At 38.5% G+C, this 23,139-nt stretch overlaps 2 protein-coding genes across 4 annotated transcripts in view; both read right to left on the bottom strand.

The window, feature by feature from the left end:
* Positions 1–16,361, bottom strand: part of LOC134744676 (max dimerization protein 1-like) — a 445,229-nt gene extending 428,868 nt beyond the window's left edge. Inside the window, exons 1-3 of one of the 2 annotated variants that reach the window (XM_063678583.1) lie at positions 16,159–16,361; positions 15,935–16,028; positions 15,790–15,819 (exon numbers count right to left, since the gene is read on the bottom strand). In XM_063678583.1, coding sequence (XP_063534653.1) covers positions 15,790–15,819; positions 15,935–16,028; positions 16,159–16,213 — 179 coding nt within the window. In that variant the 5' untranslated portion in view covers positions 16,214–16,361. Of the gene's footprint in view, positions 1–15,789; positions 15,820–15,934; positions 16,044–16,158 lie in introns of both variants that reach the window. The other variant, XM_063678582.1, reaches the window with a different exon arrangement.
* A 501-nt stretch (positions 16,362–16,862) lies between these two features.
* The window catches only part of LOC134744619 (blood vessel epicardial substance-like), a 78,260-nt gene continuing 71,983 nt past the window's right edge, over positions 16,863–23,139 (bottom strand). For both annotated transcript variants that reach the window (XM_063678496.1, XM_063678494.1), the window contains 3 exons: positions 22,952–23,085; positions 19,590–19,760; positions 16,863–16,983 (listed from right to left, as the gene is read on the bottom strand). In XM_063678496.1, coding sequence (XP_063534566.1) covers positions 16,864–16,983; positions 19,590–19,760; positions 22,952–23,085 — 425 coding nt within the window. In that variant the 3' untranslated portion in view covers position 16,863. The remainder of the gene's footprint in view (positions 16,984–19,589; positions 19,761–22,951; positions 23,086–23,139) is intronic.

The raw sequence follows: 23,139 nt of genomic DNA, 5'->3' as shown, positions 1-23,139 counted from the left end.
TTCAATATCTTGTACATTTTATTTAGCGGGCCATCGAATCACAAATTCGAAATACTCCCAGTAAATAATTAAAGTTTGTCAGTCTTTAAGCAATTCACAAGTTTCGTTCCGTTTTTCTAGCAATCCAATTTGGTAGTAATCCTCTTACCTTACGGACACGAAACAACGAACCCTCGCCCGGTACACGGCATTTAATCTTCCTAAAATCGGAGAGTCACTCACTCCAAACATTAACCGAGTTGTAATATGACGACACCTGGCAGAGACGGCACCGCTATACGATTATTCTAACTTGCAAAAGGTTGTAAGAGTGTCTAGTCCCCATACGCTTACTGCTTTCTGTTTAGAAAGCTGTATGGAAGTTTTCAAGGCTCACTAAAGGCCCACGCGACGTTGAAACACCGCACCAGCCTTATAAGGAATGGAAATTACGACAAAAACGGAGGAATTAGTCTTTAGTATTGTAATTGTAACCGTGACAAGCTTTAAGCGCCATTACACTGACGATAAAAGACTTGAATGACGATTTTAACAACAAGATGTTATGTGATGATTCAAAAGGTTTAAACCACTTGAATATAACTTGCTTGGATGTAATTGACGTTGACGACCGGTCTGACCTAGTGGGTAGTGACGTGGGAGTGACCCTGCCTGTGAAGCCGATGGTCCTGGGTTCGAAATCCCGGTAAGGGCATTTATTAGCGTGATGAACACAAATATTTGTTCTCGAGTCATGGATGTTTTCTATGTATATAAGTACATATGTATATCGTCGCTTAGAACCCATAGTAAATACAACGTTTCCTTAGAGTTTTGAATGATTCACGGTTAGTTTCACTAGACTTATATTGACCGGGATATAGACCGTGATTACCTTTTGTATTATTTGTGAGCTCCCGATATTTCGACGCAGTTACATGCATCATGTTCACGGGTGACTGAAGATAGCGGGTGGGTGTCAAAGTTGTGTAGACAGCGCTCTGTCTACCCTCATTCTTGCGCGTCGGCTGCGTTCACTTTCAACGTTACCAACGGTCGCATTCACACTTGTTGGTCCGGTCGCGTTCACACTCGTTGGTCTGTCCAAACACACTACACTCACGGTGTCACTACGCGTGTTTGATTCGGATATCACTGGTTTTTTACACAAACAAATCACAGGATTCCACACATTTGACAGTTTAAACCCATCTTCACGATTAAAATTTTTGTATTTGTGAATTTCAACGGCTTCTCTTACCAATCTTGGTATATAGTGGCGTTCTGTCGAAATGACCTTGGGACTATGCAACTCGATCCAGTGATTTGTACCCGACTCAAGGAGATGCTGAGCAATAGCTGACTTGCGAACGTCATTGTTCTTGACCGCAGCAATGTGTTCTTTAATTCTGCAGGCAATAGTGCGTTTGGTCTGCCCAATGTACGAACTACCGCAGCTGCACTCAACTTTGTATACACCAGGTTTTTCCAGTCACCCGTGAACATGATGCATGTAACTGCGTCGAAATATCGGGAGCTCACAAATAATACAAAAGGTAATCACGGTCTATATCCCGGTCAATATAAGTCTAACGTTTCCTTAGTTTAGGGCTAGGTTGATCTGTTTAAGATGTTCCCATATATTTATTTATTTATTTATAATACCAGATGTAGGTATACTAATAAAAAGGCAGCCATCTTGAATTTCCACATTTTTTATTCAAGCGCGTCAAAAATCTACTCTATATAGTTTTTGCAAAAAACAAGTTCTCAGTTTGGGGCGAAATACAAGAATACATAGAAACCATGCTTTAAATATTTAATGATGATTCGCATCCATCCATTTCGTATTTACTAAACTAGAAACCGCGCTGACACTGGCAAATGGCATTCAAAGACAGATTGCATTTACGTACGAAATTCAAATCGAACCAACGGAAATACTAAAATAGGAAAGCTTTCAAGCAATATTCTTGTATAACGACGTCGAAGCCAGTTGCTACAAAGTAACTATTTACTTTCTGAATATCAATGGGCAAGGCAGGCCGGGAGCCGCGTAGGATCCTCACTAGAGTAGCGAATGCGTTTTACTTTACCTGCTTGTTATGGGGCCCGTATTGATTGACGGCGTGAGGGCAGCACTATTCACTTATCTTGACGGCTGACTGAAGGATCTAAATTCGAATCTTTGCTGCAGTCCGTGTCCGTATGCAACCCAATTAACATTCACGGATAACGCTCGAATGTTGCATGTCTAATCTAAAATGCTCAAGTTCAGTTTATAGTACGACATAAAATAGTAAAAAATAAATAAAAAGGAACTAAAAAATTGTCATAAGTAATAAATTGTTGCATTTTACGCCAAAATGCGAAAGTTACGTAGGAAGTGGCGCCGTCAATAATTTTCTACAATTTCTTGTCGGACTATACATTCGAGCGCGTTCGCGACCTTTCGGTATAGATCGGCGGATATCAAATCATCGCTAACCTTCGCGTGTTCGGGAAGTTTCGAACCCCGAATTATGAAGGGGTTCGCGTTCCAATCACTACATCCAATTGATCAATTCCGTCCAAATTCCCCATTAATTTTAGGGTCGTTTGCATAATGGATTCCCGGATTCATTTCCTTAGTGACGGATGCAGATTTAAGTGATCGATTGTGAAACTATCGCGCTCATCCGTTTCGGAACGGTCCGGAGTTCGCTCGAACGCTTTTTTAGATTCGTTCAATTAATGGGAGAGACGGGACAAAGGCGGTGGTGAAGAAGCGAGGATTTCCTCAAGACAATAGTAGTAATCAAGGCGCTAGCCAGTGCGGCGTGATTACCACGCCCCGCACCGCCCCGCCGCCCGGCGCCCCTCGCGCTCCGTTAACTACTGCTAGAGAATTTATAACCATAAACAACAATCGAGGTGCGTACCGACGCCACGCAAAATCGATCAGAGAATCGTTTAAAACAAAACTTAGCTTCATTAGAATGAAGCTAATAGAACAACTAATTTATATAGCGATTTAAGTGATCACTGGCACGCCAAACGCGACCTTACCGGTCCTAGCGGTGAACGATCGCGCCACAAAGCCACTGAAACGAGTTTAAAACGAGTTTGATTTGCAGTGAATTAAATTACATTTCACTCTTCAGTCATGCTTACAAATTTAACAAAATAGAGCCTTTGAGAAAAGGCGATACACGTGCCGAGTTTGCAAATCTTCCCGTCGGATCAATTTGCGAAATCGCCTAAGTGTATTACGTCATTCGGCTGCCGAATATCGTAACGAGAAAAAAAGCGACAAGGCCGGCGCGGTGCAGTCCGTTCACTTGCGATTTCGAACGGGAGGGCACAAAAACTGAACGCCTAAAGTCAAGGTGAGCGGGTGCCGTTCCGGTGCAGCTACGTACGATCGATATCAATTAGTCATGAGCATGCTGTGAGCATGAGACAGTTGGCGGTTCACATGCGAGTCTACGCAAGTACACGAGGCACCGATGCGGGTGAGATGCACTAATACTGCTAATCAAAATGTTATTTGAAAATTGGAATGCTTTTTTCGTCGGCTGAACGTCTTTTTTCAACATCGTTTATATAAAGTCAGTCTAAACAAGCTAATTTTGCGCCAACTTGAATAGAACAAAGTGACGGAGTGTCATTATAGACGTCCTATTTTCATATGGGTTTGACATTGCCACATTTTGTCATTGCAAATGCCATCCGACTCTACCTAGTCTCTACCTACGTAGGCATTTCGAATTAGGTTCCCAGCTGAGAATGAACAATTGGCTTTTCGAGAAAGATTTCATAGTTTTCTCCCAATCATCATCTTCCTCGCGTTATCCCGACATTTTTGCCACGGCGCCTGGGAGCTTGGCAACTAATCCCGAGAATTGGCGTAGGCACTAGTTTTTACGAAAGCGACTGCCATCTGACCTTCCAACCCAGAGGGTAAACTAGGCCTTGTAGGAGTTGTAGGGTTTAAACCCGCAACCTCCGGATTAAAAAACGCATGCTCTTACCGCTAGGCCAACAGCGCTTCTCAGTTTTCTCCCAATATCGTTTATATAACGGGAAACCAGGCGCTTCATTTTCAATGCCGCATTTTATCGGAAACAGAAATATAATAAGTATATCATTTAGGTAGATAAAAACAAAGTGAATAAAGATACCGCCATCGCTATCGCCAATTTGCTCTCTTTAAATTCGAATTTGCTCTCTCATGTAGAACCGCAACTTTGCTAAGCGATACCGCAACGATAACATTCGAAACTATTTTTCTTTTCAAGTATGCGTTTAAGCTAAGAGGATTGTCTTACGTTGAAAATACACCAGCATTCACGTTCTCTCTCAAGGTGCACTTTTCTAGGTTAAGCATCATGAAAGTCCGCGCGCATACTAAACAAGTAAACACAGACAAATAAGGAAAAGACATTGAAGATGCAGTCCCTTTGCCTTTCGAGCGAGAAAAATGGCCGACGCTCGCGCTTTCCCACGAACTCTCGGCACATTTAGCTGTGCGTAGCGTAACATTTAATCAATTCACAACCTTATCCGTTTGACTTAAGATCTAAAATGTAGTTAAGCAAGTTTTAGTGCAAACACGCGAATAGGTAACCGTTTAAAGGTTTAAGTCATTGGCACTCGAATCCAAGTTATCCAACATAAACTCTATTATTATAAATGTAAACCTGCTCGCGATTCCTCATGGATCCTACATGAGGAATCGTGGGAACTCCTCAAATCTTAAAGGCATACATATAATGATTTTAGTATTTTCATAAACAAGACAAAATCAAGCATTTACATTTAAAAAGGCGGTAGATCCGGACACGGACCTAGACCCGGATCTGGACATGGTCCAGGACCCGGACCCGAACCCAGACGCGGACCCGGGCCCGGAAATGCTACTAGAAAAGTGGGTTAGGTTAGAACTGCGATCCTCACAGAAACGAAATGCTACTAGAAAAGAACAGAAATTTCACAGTTCCGAACAACTGACAGGCCGATATCGTCCGGCGGACTGATAGTCAGTGGGCCCCTTTATTCCACTTATAATAACCTACAGATGATACGCCATAAAAACGGCCTATTTACGGCCATATTCGTGATTCGAAATAAAAAAAGAAATAATTCGTGTCTCGTCCTGTTGCTCGGTAAAATGTTGGCGTTTATTTAACAATCTTTATAGGCCATTGTGCTTAATGCGTAGCTCTTAGCATAGCGCGCTAAACGCCTGTGTAAGTATATTTTGCTTTTATGGCGATAAAGTTTTTATAGAAAGTTACGTAAGAGATAAAATGTGGATAACGCGCCCGCAGCGTGAGCCTCAGTTTGATAGTTTTCATTTAATCATTTTCGTACCGTTATTTTTAGCAGTACCTACTAGGTTCTAGATGCTTTTGGCGGGTGAATAGCTTAAAATTACCACCATAGTTTATCGGCAACTCAAAAAAAGAAACTTTTCTTACAAAATTATTTAAAGATTCAAATGTTAGATGTCGAAGGAGAACCACATTTATTCCGATTTCCGATTGATAGGTACCTATTTGGAAATTGAGAAAAACAAAAACTCATACAAAACCAAAAACAACATTGGTTTTGATACGTAATTACGTATTGAACTTTAATAACAAAACTTCCGTGAGACAGACATATTAAATATACCCGAGTGAGTGACCCGTTATTAATATATTTAATACGTATTGAACTTGTTGTAATACTGGACTATAGTTGGGTATTTTATACTGTACCGTTTCATATTCGCTTAGTTTTAACCAATGATATTATAGAGGTAAAACTATACATAGGTTATACTCGTACATAAGAAGCCCAAAAAATACTTCCATATTTATACCTACGAAGATATCTGTTATTTTTGATTAATTTTCTCATTCCTTTCATCTTTGTCACGAGTACTCGCTGTTAAACATGAGCATGTCTCTTTCTCTCTCGGTGAGCGGGAGCTCGTTAGCACGTGCACATTTCTCGCTTGTCTAGACGCGACTCACGCGACTAAAGGCAACTTGTACAATTTGTACAAGGTATAAGCGCTTTAATTTTGGAACGCCTATAACCATCATGAGTTTAATACCATTGGTTTATGGTTTATGGTTTAAGAATTTATTTCTCCAAAAGAATATTACAATTCACTTACATAGAGAAATACAAACAAACATTATATACATTATTTACAGAGTGCACGAATAGCATAAAATATATTCTAAATTCAAATAGCTAAAATCAATTAGGACGTATCGCGCTAAAAGCGGTCACATACAGCCATACAGGTTCAACCACCGTTTGACCCGCGTTCTGCGAACGCTGCGAAAGTGGCACCTAAACAGCCCAACACTGTCATTTGCTCAGCGCTCAACACTCAATGCTTAGAACTCAACGCTCTGTGCCCACGTTCCCACTAGTAATAAGCACTGCATGCAAACGCAACTATGATTTCATTGTTTCATGCTAACCGCAAACATTTTAATGAGGTGCGGTGCGTTTCGAGACATCGTAAATGATAATATGCTAATAGGCGCAATGTTGTTGCAAATAATGAACATTATTTCTGAGAGAAATCTATATTGCGTACGCATTTTGCAAAAATATGTATAACATACCCTTAATATTGAAACTTGTATTGTACTCTTATACAAAGGATTGTGATAGATAACGAGGACATATTACGTATTATTTATTTACGTTAATATTATGAACATGTTTGCTATACAAATAATTCTTATCAACCCCGCCGGTGTGCTCTAATACCAAATATATACTTAGTATCGCAACGCCAATATTCGGTAACCACGAGTAGTGTTATCGAAGCAATGTTTTATATCTTGGATGCTGTATATACCTATAATTTTTTTTCACATTACCTATTCGAAAAAGAGCTTTTTATTGCCCGCTAGTAGGGATCAAAGTGGCACTTTTCTTCCCTGCTAAGGAGGGATCAAAGTGGAACTTTTCTGTTCTAGAACATGTTTTTTTTTCTGTTTTGCATACATTTTTTATAGGTTAATAATATTTTGGAACATAACAATTTCCTCATAGGTGATGTGAAAACCAGTATGTGTCACATGGTAGCAAAATTATTTCCACCTTGGGCGTTAACACTTGAATCCCTCACTACGCTACTACACTTCGCTTCGTTCAGGATTCAATGTACGCCCTCGCCGTAAATATGTAATTTTGCTCCCTTGTGACACAATCTACTATTTCTACTCTTCGACTGTAATGCGTGCGTTGCGGACGCTAGTGTGCGTAAAGCACCATATAGGTATCATACTGGTATCACCATAAGGTATCATACTACGTTCATTTAATGCTGGCTATAATTTGCTTGTCTTCCCCATACATTAGAATATTAGAACATAACTTAACCGAATCATACCTACATATCTACATTTTGTCATCGCAAAGTTTGTGCAGAGTTTCCGGTCAATTACTAGATACGAGAACAATACGAGATCTAATAGATACGTTATAGTTTAGTTCTCAACTAGTTATCTTTTGCAGTTCGATTCGAGAAACCAATTGTTATTTCACGCTACAATTATTGTGACGTTTTGGGATATCCATTAGATTTGGTAGTTATTGACATTATATGCATTTCATCTACACTTAGCTGTGTACATTAGTGTAATAGAGATGACTAGTATTTAGTTTACCTGCTTTGATTACAGGCACTGTAAACGTAACGTGAGAAATACTCAACATCATTAAAAGACGAAAAACAGCCTATCTGGGTCACATATACAGAAATAAGAAATACGACTTATTACAAACAATTATCGAGGGAAAATTTGAGGGAAGAAGAGGGAGAGGTAGACCTAGATATAAATGAATAGATAACATTAAGGACTGGACACTTACAAAAGACGCAGCCACTCTCAAGAGATTAGCAAAGACCAGGAAGCTGAATGCCTTGCTGACCGCCGACGCCCATTAGATGGGCATGGCACCAAAAGAAGAAGAAACGTAACGTCTCGTTTAAATGTAGGCGTAATTGTGTATGTGTGCTAATTGTCCCGAGAATTTGAAAGGTAATGTTCTCAAAGGCGGCTTCCATGTTTTATTTGAATTATTAACATTAAGGACTGGACACTTACAAAAGACGCAGCCACTCTCAAGAGATTAGCAAAGACTAGGAAGCTGAATGCCATGCTGACCGCCGACGCCCATTATATGGGCATGGCACCAAAAGAAGAAGAAACTTAACGTCTTGTTTAAATGTAGGCGTAATTGTGTATGTGTGCTAATTGTCCGAGAATTTGAACGGTAATGTTCTCAAAGGCGGCTTCCATGTCTTATTTGAATTATTTGCGTTCACTCGTCAAGAGGACATTCGGAATCGCAATATCTCGTTATCGTTTCTGTTACGTATCTAGTGGATATCTAGCTGATATTAAGATCATTGTTCGAATTGGCCCGTTAGCTTCTTGATCCGACCCTAGTGGGATTGTACTAAAATCATAGATAAACACTGTAGGGCGGCGCTAGCTTTATAAATTTTTAGTCTCCACAAACCTACCTTTATACGCTACCTACCTGTCTTTATACCTAATAAAATATTTAGGTATATAACTGCATAACAGCTTGAATTTATATTCCAGTAGACTTTGTGAAATCCCGTGGGAGGCAGGCATCGGGCAAGGCAAATACCGTACAAGGCGGCTCGGACCTTTTGTCCAGGCTCCACTTTGTGGCAATATTATACGAGTGAGTTTTGCCTTTACATTTTACAATGTTAAGTGACTATGTATTTTTAAACCTTATTGAATTAATTATTAAGGTCCACTGGTGGTTAATGTTTCTGTTAGTAGGTATACATACATGATGCAAGCGATACTGAGGTTTGTAATAATTCCCATTATTAACAAGAAAATTGGAAAGCAATATGAATAGCATAATGTTTAGTTTGGATACCTGTATCTACAGAGGGAGACAAGCCAGCTTAGGTATATTTAGAATATTTGATCCCTCGATATTAATTAGTACATTATTAGATATAGAAATACAATACGGATAAATCAATAAATTGCTAGACTAATCCAATAGAATAAGATGATTTGACCTGATTATATCGCGTTTTGAAAATCCCGACGTTTGAGCGCGCTCGTGGCTACAAGGTAGTGGTAGACTAAATATATATTATTATGTATTTGTATTCTATAAATAACTATCACGGCAACGTCGGCAACAGAAGAGCACCTTGAGGTACAGTCCAAGGCAAAAATGTCGATCCAGACAAATGAGATATTATGTGAACACGACTATATTGTCTAAGGTGTAACAGCGTACACATATTTTTTAAACTTTGGGAATGTATATATATTTATGCCCTTGACTGTACATGCCGTAAAATCGCCCCAAAATCCAAAATCTCACAACTATATGTCATGTAACTTAACTTACATGCCGTCGTGTGACCAATAATAATATAGTATAGAAGAGTTGGTCATGCGGCACTCCTTAACTCGAATAAAATGAAAACTATTCAATTATACGAATTAAAAATTTAAGCCCCTATTCTGTGATCATATTATTATTTCCTACGTCTACATTATAAAATAAAAATTAATTACGATGAATCGTCAACGATAACAGCATTTGAATCTTCTTCTTCTTCCTGGCCATTATTATTCCCATCTCTAGTTGGGGTCGGCCCTCCTTATACCATTACGCCACTTTATGCGGTCTGCTGTCATATTTTTATCTATGCCTGCTGCCTCCATGTCTCCTACAACGGTGCTGCTCCAGGCATTTGAATCATAACTTTAAACTGTTTAAAAGTTATATAATATTGTCTTCGGTTACCGCGACAGTTACTCATGAAATAAAACTATGAAAACGGATTATATCGCGTATATTGAATTTATAATACATCCCGACGTTTCGAACCCTTAACAGCGTTCGTGGTCAACGGGTGACTGAGGAAAAATTACAAAGTGCAAAAATACCCACATACTAAAAATAATGAACAATCATAGACTATAAACTTTAAGGCTGGTTGTACATGCAAAATCGGTTCATAAGGCTAGTTATACACTACAATTATTTTCAAATCCATGATAATATTATAAATGCGAAAGTCTGCCTGTCTGTGTGTTACCTCTTCACGCTTAAACCGCTAAACCGATTTAGTTGAAATTTGGTATACAGATAGTTTGAGTCCCGGGGAAGGACATAGGATACATTTTATCCCAGAAGTCACCCCTCAAGGGGGTGAATAGGGGGGTGGAAATTTGTATGGGGAATCAATAACCGCTCAACCGATTTAGATAAAACTTGGTATGGGTATGGTTTGAGCTGTGGGAAATGATATAAAATAACTTTTATCCCCGAAATCATCCCTTAAGGGTGTAAAAAATGGGGTGGAAATGTATAGTGTGGACCAATTTGGGGGTGAAAAAAGGATGGATTAAAAAGCAGATTTGTTTAAGAATTAAGATACCCAAATTACTAATTCCACGCAGACGAAGTCGCGGGCAAAAGCTAGTAAAGATATATATAAAAAGTTACATGAGTTGCGCGTGACACGGCAGCAAGAGTCGAGCAGAGGTCGTGTTGTGTTACTAAGCCACTACCAAGCACAATAAATAAAGGGCGACAAGTTACATAACCAAGGTTAGGTTTAAAATAGGGAATTGATTTTACGTAACTAACCTAATGGTTACTTGGTGAAAAAAAACCTATACACGTCCATTGAAGTCTGTCAAATTAATATCCGGACATGGCTTTTCAATAACTGTACAAGTAATTCAAATGACATTAAAATTTTATTTTTACTTGAAGCAAACTTATTGAAAGTGAGAACAATGTATTCCAAGCTAATGGCAACGATATACATCACAATTTGCGAATTAAGGATACTTAGGTACCTAGTATAATTGGCAGTATTCCTTATGCATTATACCTACCTAACGCCACATAAACTGAGCCTGACGCTTGCGTAAAACTCGTCAGGCATTGGACAAAGTGTAAGAACACGTTTTCTAGTATTTTAGCATTCTTATCGGTACTAATATGCTAATAGCCGATAGTGCTAAGCAGGCGAACTTAATGCTATCACATGACAGGCGTGATGAACCCGTCATTTACTTTTTTAATTTACCATAGACAAGTTTTTTGAGCGTAACGAGGTAATAAATTAGAATACAATTTTTTAAAGCATTCAAAAAGCTAATAGCCCATTTCCGTTTTGTTACAGTCGTTTTCCATAAATTAAAACCTATATTTTCCATATTAGTAGGACCTTTGCATGCTATGTAACCGAATGTAAGTAAATAATTGGTATCTAGAGCACAAATCAATCAACACATAATTGCGGGCGCATTCAAATTTACATAATAACGACGTATTTATAACATGCAAGTATGTACTGGCAAAATCACTCGCATTCGTGCCGGTGGGCATGCGAGCTGTAGCGTCACTGGTTACGTAAAGCTCGTCTATTCAGACAGATTGGCTGTTCAAACAAACACCGCCCGTTTTAGCATTCAATACGCCTGCATTATAATGCAACGATGATTAACTCAAAGAAAACCTACCTATATGTGAATATGCAACGACTATTTTTAAACCAATCATTTCAATGTGAGAATGTTGTGATGATTTCTATTAACCACAGAGAAAAAATATTAACCATTCAATTTCATAAAACAATGCACGTGATATTGATTAGGCGTAATAAAAATCCTACTACATCAAATTTGTATTCATTATTCATTAAAACAATGTTCATGCATAAAAAGTTCAAAACAGCTCGCACGGATGCAACCTATTTGTTCACCGTCAAATAGTTGTGTTCGGAACGTTCGGAAATTATACAATGCTCTAAACAGAGCAGCTCTCACTTGCCTATTTGCTTTAAATATGTAATTGCGTTCGAAAATCAAACAATGCATTCGCGGCAGGGACGGACGGAGCTAGACAAGATAACCAACATAACATAACCAACAAACTGGCGTGGTAAGTGCGGTTCGCACACTGCGCTACATGCGGGGCGGCCATGCGTCGGTCGCCATACGGACAGTCTCACGATTAAAACAATTTCAAAGTGAATTTGCAAATGTAATGCACTGACATTAGCTGATAAAAGCCGCATGTGATTGTGAGGATTATGTTTTCCTCTGCAGCGGAAATGGGGTTTTAAACTGCCAATTGCTCACTACAGAGGGCGCTTCAAATGGGTTTAAACTGACTGTACATTATGCTTAATGCTCATTATAGGCTCACTGTTTTACACTACACAACATTCATAACAGGTAAAAACGCTCTATTTCCCGTAGCGGTATTTAATTTTAATTCAACTAAAATCCCGTGCAAATTATTTGCCTTCTATATTCACTGAAATAACCGAAAACAACAGCCAGTCGACTAAGCTAGTATGATACCGCCCGCATGATCCAATTCAGTTGAGAACAATACGTTATCGGATATCTCAAAATAAATGTATTCGGCGATGTACACGTATTGAATAATTACTCGGAAATACAATACTCCAATAACTTTCTCAATATGGCAGAATTGGTAGAAAGCTGACGAGATTTTGATGGCTGATAGATAAAAAGTGCGTTCCATAATAACGCGACTAAATAATATAGATAATTGTACCCGCCAATATTTCTGAAGTTTGTCAATACATTGTCGCACTTTCTCCTGGTCTTGTTACGTTTTAACGTGTTTATTTATCTCATAAACGAACAGAAAACATACATAAAACAGGCGCATTTCCGAGCGTCATGTATAACAGCCGGTGGAAGCATATTTTTTTGCTCGGATGCATCACATCCGCCGCTTCCGAGATTTGCATCAAAAATGTATGGCTATCTTACATATAAATCGATATAAATACGAATATCTTAACGTGCCGAGTGGCAAGCATACGTGAGTGCATATTTCGTGTTCTGCGAGCAACTAGAAGATTGCACGCAAATCGCACCGCTCAACAATCTTGTATCTATGTAGACATTTTTTTTATCGTTATCTCTCTAACATTAAGAGGGAGCGTAAGAGCCCGCTTGACATTCTTTGCCGCTCTCGATAAATACCTTTCTATTGTGAACCATTCCACTTAGTAACGTCAACGCAGCGCCAGATGCGAGCAAGAAAATATCAAAAAATCTTTTGTCGACAATTTCTCCATATAATTTATACCGCGCGACGTATTCCGAATTACCAACTGATATATGTAGCATTGCCATGCCATTCTAGCTCTCCATTTCACGGAGAAAGTACCTACGCGTCTACCACGACTGAAATGCACGTTATTTTCGTACGCATTATGTCTATAAAACCCCGCCTTTCAAGAAAATATTTTATAGAATGGAGCATTTAAGTGACGTAAGAGTAACCATCAATCACGTATCTACGTTACGTTACGAATAAATAACGTTTATTAACAATAACTATAAACCTTTAGACATATACTTATTTCAATTGATGAATGATGATAACTATCTTGAATAACCATCAGTCCCTAACCCGTAGTAATGAATACGTGTAAACATATTTTTGGTTGAAAACAATTACATATTAGTAGGTAATTAATTCTACAACGGCATGAATACCACCCTACCCGTATTTTCTAAAGGATTACCAAGATTATTTTGAAATGCATACATAATATTGAACTGCGTGGATTCGTTCGTTTCTGTGCACAAATTGCTAACAAAAACTTGTAAGAATCTAGATAATGACCGCAAAAAGTGCAATAGTCACTTTATTTTTTAGAAGTCTCGGACAGGATAATATTTATCTCATGGCCCAGAGATTTTCAGTGAACGTTCTAGAAGTATTATAAACTTTATTGGTTATACGTGCCACGAATTCTTAATAGAACTTACGCTAAAAATATGAATTTATGCTTCTTTCTACAATTACCACGAGCTATCACGTGCCCTTGTCAAATTAAATATGAAAGTAGCAGAGATTAAAAGCTCGAAAATTCTTTTTGAGAATTCCTTAAATTTAATTTAATCATTTAATCCAGATAACATTGATCCATAATTAAAACATACAAAACATTTGCAATAAAAATAAAAATAAATAAGATTAAGTATAAAAGATAGATCCATTAAAATTAAATTGACTAAGCATTTGATAATTGAATGATAAAATATAAAAGATCTTGACAATTAATTGATGGGTAATAATAAAATTAATTGATTATTAAAAAGATAAAAAATTTAAAACTATAAAATTGTAATTAAGATATATTAAAGAACAATCAGCGATTTTACCGCAAAAATTGTTTAATTCCTAAACGTAATACCTGTTAAATAACAAAACAAAACTTGTTGCTACGTACCTCACCTACATTATAAAAAAACGTACATGCATCACTCGTATAAGATCGAAAGATAAATTAATTACAGCGTTATCTTCAACAGAATTGCAATAAACGACCTTAGTGTGGAGTTATTTACAAGCGTTAATTAGGCACCTATTTTAATGCGCTGACGTTAAATGAAGTGCAGTTCTGACCTTGTAGAAAATTAAAAAGGAATATCTATTTTCTGAGCGGAGCAGGTTACGTAACTTGTGTTTTACCTATTATAAAAACCACTTCTAACCGGGACAGACTCAATAAATTGCAGATTTGTGGTCACGTGTAATACCAACATTAACAATAAAAAACATGTCAAATTTTGGAACTGTAGGTATGCCACGTCACTTTTTCTATTTTGTCTGTGGTTGAACTAAAAAAAGTTTATCTATGGTTATGTCAATAATGAAAAAAAAAACAGCTGTTTACCGCCGTATTTTTAGCAACCTAATTAATTTAGTGTTCTAGTTCTAGTAAATAAAAATTTGATTAGAATAAAGTGTATTATATTATGGATAAATTTACGTCAGTGTTCATTTTACGTTCGTTTTCTAGATTACCCATCTACTAATCAGTACCTAAGTAAGTACAAACCCTTCAATCTAAACCACATACTCCTTTACCACCTCAACCTAGCCTATCTATTTAAAATTTCTCGGCTGTTAGTAAATGAACACTTAATATACCTGTTAAACTAAACACCGTAACATTCCCGAGCTAACGTAATCATAATCAAAGGTAACGAGTTCTCTTGATAAAGAAAGGGGTAAAAAAGGCCCTAAATCTTTCAAAGCGAAGGACGGAAACGGGCAACAGGAATGCAACCGAAACAAAGAGGTTAGAGAATTGTGCAAGTAACAAAGGGAGACTCAAATGAATCAATGACATTTACAGGGCCCGCAGCGGCCGTGTGATTAGTGCAGGTCTGGAATGGCATGAAAGGGAGGCTTACGTTCCAACAATGGACGGAAACTAATCTCACACTGACTTACTATCTAAACAGTTCTATGCTGTTGTGTTGACACCGTTGACACGTCAGTAACCGCACGTTACCTACGCATAGCCGCATATACTACACGTATTGTTTCCGTTCGGCTATTACGAATGCTATTGAAACTACCTACTAGTAATTAATCATGGCATGATGCGTTGTACAAGGCTATACCCAATGAAAACCTGCCGGTACACGAGCACAGATAGCTTGGCGGTTTGTTTCATTCATCTCCCCACGCTGGTTAGTGACGATTGAGGAAGATCAGAACCAACTCCGAGGTGACGTAACTGCCCGTGGCAGTGCTGCCAAATGGGTTACAGGCGTCACTCGCCCCACCCGCGACTCATTACTCGGCTTGCACTCTTTCCTTCGTCTAGTCTGCCAAGGTCAATACGCCACGCGCCATAGACGCACTGCAAGCCGGCACGCGGCGAGCCTAGACCAGCCTCCCGGCCGCGGCACTGATATAAGTAAAGAAAACTCCACTAACCTGTTCTTTTCCAACTCGTTATGAGTGGTCCTGGAACAAAAAACATACATTTGTAACCGGCCACGGCGACACTTGCCTATCACGCGAGAGAAACTCTCCACTAATTAGATCACGTATACACTGCACTAGCACTGTCGGCGCTCACCTGCTGCCCTGCGACTTCTTGGTCTTCGGCCGTCTCCCGCCCGAGCGGGTCTCCTCGTACGCCGGCAGGTTCAACGCATATCCGTGTTCCGCTTCTGCAACAAAGAAAACTGCCATTCCGTCAAAATCAGCTGATTACGACACGGCAAAAATAGACGGGAGCCATGTTGACGTGTTCGTCTACTGCACTCGATTGACAATTCAAACAAAGAAAATCCAATTCACCTCTGTCTCGCCTTTCGAGGTATTCAGCGGCTTGGATGAGTGCAGCAATACTCATATTTATATCCCGGGTTACACAGGTATTCACGAACGTCACACGACTTATTCGATTAACTATAAATAAAAAGTATATCGGTCCGCTCCGAAGTTCACGACTGCGTTCACCGATGTCAAAAACACACTAGACGAGTTGGGACGCGCGACCGTGTAAACCGCTTCGTGATTAGTCGGCGCCGTTCGTGCGCGCTCGGGCCGCCAGCGCCAATCGCAGCGCGGCAATGCCCACAATAAAATACCTGGGTCAATCACGTGAACTTTGTGTTTCCAAACAAAACATTTTTTTTCTATGCGCTGCTGAAGTGGTATTGAACAAGTTCTATTTGCATGTATGTATTTCATTGTGCTGTATGTCGGCTGTGCATCGAAGTGCACTCAACTGCACGCTATCAGCGACGATCGGTTAACTCCACCGTTTTAGTAACAATTCGTAACGTTCGTAGGGTGCAGCGTTTGACCGACTACCTAAACCGTCTTAGGTGCTTTCTATTATATTTGGCGAACACAGTTAATCTCCATTTCCTAAGCAGTTACACTCATTAGTGGCTTGCAGCTTTTGGACAAAGGGGACGGTTACAATAAATAATTTAAAATTATAATTTCGCCGGTACAATGGCTAAGACTTATGGGGCTTCAATAAAAGCAACAGATTTACATTTGCGTAACACTTTTAATATTTAATATTTTCAAGCAGATCTTGAGGGTCTCGTTCAATATTTTTAACATGTGGATTCTGGCGTACAATACTGGCAACAGATGCTTTCTTGGTTCCTGTAACAAAGATATAAGAGATTATTTTTAAACATTAAAAAAAGTTTCTAAAGAGAATTTTTCTTGTAGGTATACTTCCCATAAGACACAAAATCAATAGGATTTGTATAAGATCACTCTTAGAGATAACAGTTATTGTTGATAAATTAAGTGGGTCTCTATTGTTTGACATAATTATTGAAAGTCATATCATAATGTAATGATTGTCATATTATCATTAGTCATAATTTGGTTTTTCTCAGAAACGCGTAACTTTTCAGGATTGCCATAAAACAAACTTAACCTAACCTAACCTATCTATAGGATAACCCGAGGAAAATCCTGAAAAGTTATCGGTTTCATAATTATGACTAATGATAATATGACAATCATTACATTATGACTTTCAATAATTATGTCAAACAAAGGGACCCCAAATTAAGTACATGATGCATTTTTAACGGTTGTTACATTAGACGCCATTATTTCAAGTTCATTACACGCCATCTACAAAACTAAACTTGTTGTTGGCCCTAACAAGGGTCCTACAGCGTGTGACGACTTTAGGCGTTGTTGACGTTTAAAGGGTTAAGTTAATTTTATAGCATACGGAGTAATACAACCAAAGAAATTCATATTTTATGATAAATGAATAGTCCAGTACGGTCCTTAATGGGGTTGGCAACTGTCAAAGTTTTGCAGAGATGGCGCCATCATAGCTTGCCCCTTTTTCTATGAGATTTGGCTTAAAGGGCTGGCATCCAGGGCATTAAAAAACAAAAATTTGACACAATTCTAGGGATTGACAGGGCAAGCTATGCAGGCGCCATCTGCTAATTATTTCGACCGGCCAACCCCATTAGAAACCGTTTGTATGCTTTGCCGCGTGTTCGCCAGAATCATTTTTTTAATGATCACTAATATTTAATAGCAAATTACAGCAGCGTATAGATTGAACCTGTTGTAACCATAGAGAAATAAGTAAGCTTAGAGTGCTCACTCCATACATGAGTTTAAATAATTAGTTGTATGAGAGGTATGGTCAACGTGGAGAAGACCATCTATCAGGTAAGAGCGACTACATGCTCTTTCGTCGCTTCTCACGTTTGTACACATACCGACACTACACTAGTTACAGAGGTAGAGCAGAAGGACCAAAGCTCTTCCTTTCTGACTATGTCTGAGCTATGTTGTTAGAATGTATTGTCCTCTAGCTATAGTTGCATCGTGTGTGCTATGCTATGAATGTTATCTCTGGATCCTCTTCTATTTTCTATTCCGTCAGCCATAGCGATAGCATCCATCTATTTGATGTCTAGTTTAAATATTATTTCATTGACAAAGTAAGCCGTGCTCTTATTCTGATCAATAAACCGGCCAAATGCGAGAAGGACTCGCGTTCCAAGGGTTCCGTACATTACACAATTTAAACAATGTAATTTTTATGTGAAATGTCTAAAAAACCTGTAGGGGTCGGATCCGACTCACGCTTACCTGCACATTTCTAATAGTTTTTCCGGTGATCTATAGGTAAAGATCTATTTTGTGTATTTTTTTCAAAATTGTTGACCTTGTAGTTTTGGAGATAAAGGGGGGATGGTCATTTTTTAACTATTTTCCTGAATAACTTCTAAACTATTTATCTTAAAATTATAAAAAAAAACTTGCTTGAGATTCTCACAATGAGCTCTTTCATTTGATATGTAACACGATATAGTTTGACAAACTTTATTTTTTAATTTTCTCATTTACCCCATAAAGTGGCCCCCGTGTTTAAAATTAATTTGTTTACGATACATGTCCATCTTTGGGTCACAAAGTTACATATGTGTACCAAATTTCAACTTAATTGGTCCAGTAGTTTCGGAGAAAATAGGCTGTGACAGACGGACAGACAGACAGACAGACAGACGCACGAGTGATCCTATAAGGGTTCCGTTTTTTCCTTTTGAGGTACGGAACCCTAAAAAGGACTACTTCAAGCTTCAACGTGAGTTATAATTCCATCAACCTTCAGCTGGCCCCTCGCTCTCCCAACTCAATGTCACGCGGTACAGACGCACTGCTTAAGGCCGTTCCATCGGTTTGCCGCGGTCTCTGTCACATTTCGCAAGAAAGAATGGGAAAGAGCATGCGCGCCAAGTGTCCATTTTGATCGAATTTTTTCGATTTTTATTTATTTTAAAAACGTTACCATACAATATCGAAATTCGAAAGCTATGAAATTACTATTTTTTGTTTATAGTATCACATAATAAATAATCGAGTAAAGTTGGATTAAAAGTCCGAGTTAGAGGTTACTTTGGGAATTAATTGTATCGAGCGAAGTGTCATAATTCGTGTATCGGAAGCTATGATATTAAAGATAATATAGTCAAGAACTACATATATTTTTTCCACGTCTACGAATATCAACGCCTCTTAGAAAAACACGATCATATAAGGAGATTTTTCGTCTTCTGGCTCAGGGAACCGCCTTAAGACCCGTGGCCTTTAACACGTACATAATTCTACGTATACAGATACGAGTTCTTGCCCTATGACGGTCTTCCCAACCAAAAATGTAATATCCGGTGCCGGTCTTCCCCACATTGACCTTAACATCCAAAGTACATAGATCAACATACTGTTAGTATCCTAACTCTCCTGTAGTATTGGCTGAACACCCTGACCATAGAGCACAAAAAGCTGCAGATCTGGTGCAGACGGAATTCGCATGCAGTTTCCCCTACATCCGCGGAGTTGTTTATGAGAGACGGGAACCCCATTACAAAGTTGAATATTAAGCTCCATTCATCCTGAAATCATAAATTAAATAAATAAAATTGACAAAGAGAATAAATATTGGTTTCATAGTTCACATTCATTTAAAATTTAAACGGTTAATATAATAGAGTCTGTTCGGAAAGAGAGTATTGGGCCCCATGCATTCCACGACTCTTCTCTTTCCGCACAGAAAATAGACATAGTATATACAAGTAGTTATAGACGCGCCACCGAGCGACCGGGGGTAAGAGAAAGAATATTCATATAAAATGTATACTACGCAATTTATCCGGTTTGCATGTCCAATGTCTTTTCTCTTTCACTCTTATAAATTTCGGTATTCCGCCATAGCCTCCTTGCTATGATACCCACATGATGCCATAACCCGACCGTGAAAAAATGCCCGGTCGGTGATAAAGACAAAGCATGGCACTATTTTCTCTGTCCTCTTATAGGAATCGCTACCACTATTTCACATCGTGGTTTGTTGTCGCAATGAACGACTGCGTTACTATTGTTTGCCATAATAAAAAAAAAACCGGCCAAGTGCGAGTCGGACTCGCGCACCGAGGGTTCCGCACTTTTTTAGTATTTGTTGTTATAGCGGCAACAGAAATACATCATCTGAGAAAATTTCAACTGTCTAGCTATCACGGTTCATGAGATACAGCCTGGTGACAAGACTGACAGCGGTCTTAGTAATAGGGTCCCGTTTTTACCCTTTGGGTACGGAACCCTAAAAAAGAGATTCAACACGAATTTTTGAGCTTACAATGTGTAGTTAGCTTACATTGGATAAGCAGAAAAGTGAATTTATGCTTGTGCTTGGACTAAGTGGCCAGTTGCGTTTCTCTCTACCTAGTTACCTACAAAAATTATCCCAAAGATTTGGTTGCTTAATTGACCGAAGCGTTAGCGAAGGTCTCCGTTTTAACTCGTTGACCGAAGCGATAGCGAATGTTTCCGTTTTAACTCGGGCATTTTGCTGTCGTATGTCCGGATCAGGGATGTTGCGGATGCAGATTTTTTGACGCGGATGCGGATGTCAAGATTAATATTTTCATATAAGTACATAAAAAAAGTCAAATTTTACATTTTAGTCATTTTTGTTTAAAAAAAAAACAAAACTTAGTATTTGAACAAGCATAGGTACGTTAGGTATATTTAATAAACAGTAACTTGGCCGACTTTTCTGGATCTAGACGATTTCGTTATAGGTAAAATAACTATTTACTGGACTGTTCTAGTTCTACACTATTCAATTAAAAAATTTATATATCAAAATAAAAAAAATACCTGAATGTCTTTTTTTTTTCTTTGTTTCTGTTTCTTTAAGTGGCGGTAGCCATTTTACATTGGATAAACAGAAAAGTGAATTTATGCTTGTGCTTGGACTAAGTGGCCAGTTGCGTTTCTCTCTACCTAGTTACCTACAAAAATTATCCCAAAGATTTGGTTGCTTAATTGACCGAAGCGTTAGCGAAGGTCTCCGTTTTAACTCGTTGACCGAAGCGATAGCGAATGTTTCCGTTTTAACTCGGGCATTTTGCTGTCGTATGTCCGGATCAGGGATGTTGCGGATGCAGATTTTTTGACGCGGATGCGGATGTCAAGATTAATATTTTCATATAAGTACATAAAAAAAGTCAAATTTTACATTTTAGTCATTTTTGTTTAAAAAAAACAAAACTTAGTATTTGAACAAGCATAGGTACGTTAGGTATATTTAATAAACAGTAACTTGGCCGACTTTTCTGGATCTAGACGATTTCGTTATAGGTAAAATAACTATTTACTGGACTGTTCTAGTTCTACACTATTCAATTAAAAAATTAATATATCAAAATAAAAAAAATACCTGAATGTCTTTTTTTTTCTTTGTTTCTGTTTCTTTAAGTGGCGGTAGCCACTTCACCGCAGAACAAGTTAAACTGATCCGGGTGCATAGATTAATGGTGTTTTTTTTGATGAAGTGATTGTAATTTCCTTCCCATACATAATACATTGAGCTTTTTCACGATCATGTTCGTCTTGTTTAAAATAAGTTCAAATCGCACTTTGCGCCGGTGCTGCCACTGGTTTTATTTACTCGAAACGAAAAACTCGCAACAAAACTGAATATCCGCAATTTACAACTTCTATTTATAGGTAATGTAACAACACTACTCATATAACACCCTTCGCCCTACAGTCGCGTTACTATACCTACTATAGTCCATATAAAACAAACTCGTCACTTCTTGTCCCTGTCCGTCATAGGCTTAAGTGCTCGGTCGACGAATTATAAAAAACCGGCCATCCGACCGTACCATTACGAAAAAAAACAGCAAAAAAATCACGTTTGTTGTATGGGAGCCCCATTTAAATATTTATATTGTTCTGTTTTTAGTATTTGTTGTTATAGCGGCAACAGAAAGACATCATCTGTGAAAATTTCAACTGTCTAGCTATCACGGTTCATGAGATACAGCCTGGTGACAGACAGACAGACGGACGGACAGACGGACAGCGGAGTCTTAGTAATATAGGGTCCCGTTTTTACCCTTTGGGTACGGAACCCTAAAAACGTAACGAGAGTCCTATTGGCTAATGACGAAATTACCTAGCACTTACGCCGCCGCTAAGACGTTCCTATACCGACCTGTTCCACATCCGCATCCGCATTAAGCTCCGCATCGATTTTATGCGGATGGGGATTTTGAAAATAATGCGGAAGTCCCGTGGATGCGGATGCGAATATTCGCAACATCCCTGGCCCGGATGTTCTCCTCTACAGGTCGCAATTCTCAACTGATTCTCGTGAAATTTTGTGACCAGATTTTATGATTAAATAGAATTGTTTTGTCAAATCAGGTTTTGGTCTAAAGCTCACAGAGCCACTAGTATTTTTAATCGAAAAGTAAGATCCATTGATCAAAGAGAGTTTTTCTTGGATGCAACTCTTCATCATCTATCTTTGAATTTGTAATTTATAATTAATTTATTTGCTAGATAGATTTCTTCCTTGCCGTATCCGGCAATGGAGACTCCATCAACAGTTCTTGTCCGGATAATGAAATGCTCTAATGTGGCTCGCAGACCCAAACTTTGTTTTGATGACGCGGTAACTCTTCATACCATCAGGACAATTTAGTTCACAAAATATGGTTAATCATGATAAATTTACCAAGATTATGATATGATACTAAATACAAATTAAAAGGAATTGTAAAACAGTAATTACTTCTTGAGTGAGTAAACTGAAATCCGTATGCTCAAAGTCTGATATAGGAGGATAGGTTTCGTCATCAACTTTCTCATTAAATGTCCGCACAATAGTCTCCAGCCTCGCACAGTTGTACAGTATGAAAGCAGCTCCTGAAAACAAGTGATAGTTGGGGTTATTAAAAATATCGGCACTAAGATATATGA

The sequence above is a fragment of the Cydia strobilella genome, chromosome 10 (genome assembly GCF_947568885.1).
Source record: "Cydia strobilella chromosome 10, ilCydStro3.1, whole genome shotgun sequence".
Classification (NCBI taxonomy): domain Eukaryota; kingdom Metazoa; phylum Arthropoda; class Insecta; order Lepidoptera; family Tortricidae; genus Cydia; species Cydia strobilella.
The sequence above is the reverse complement of the archived record's forward strand: the minus strand, read 5'-3'. Positions and strand labels throughout refer to the sequence as shown.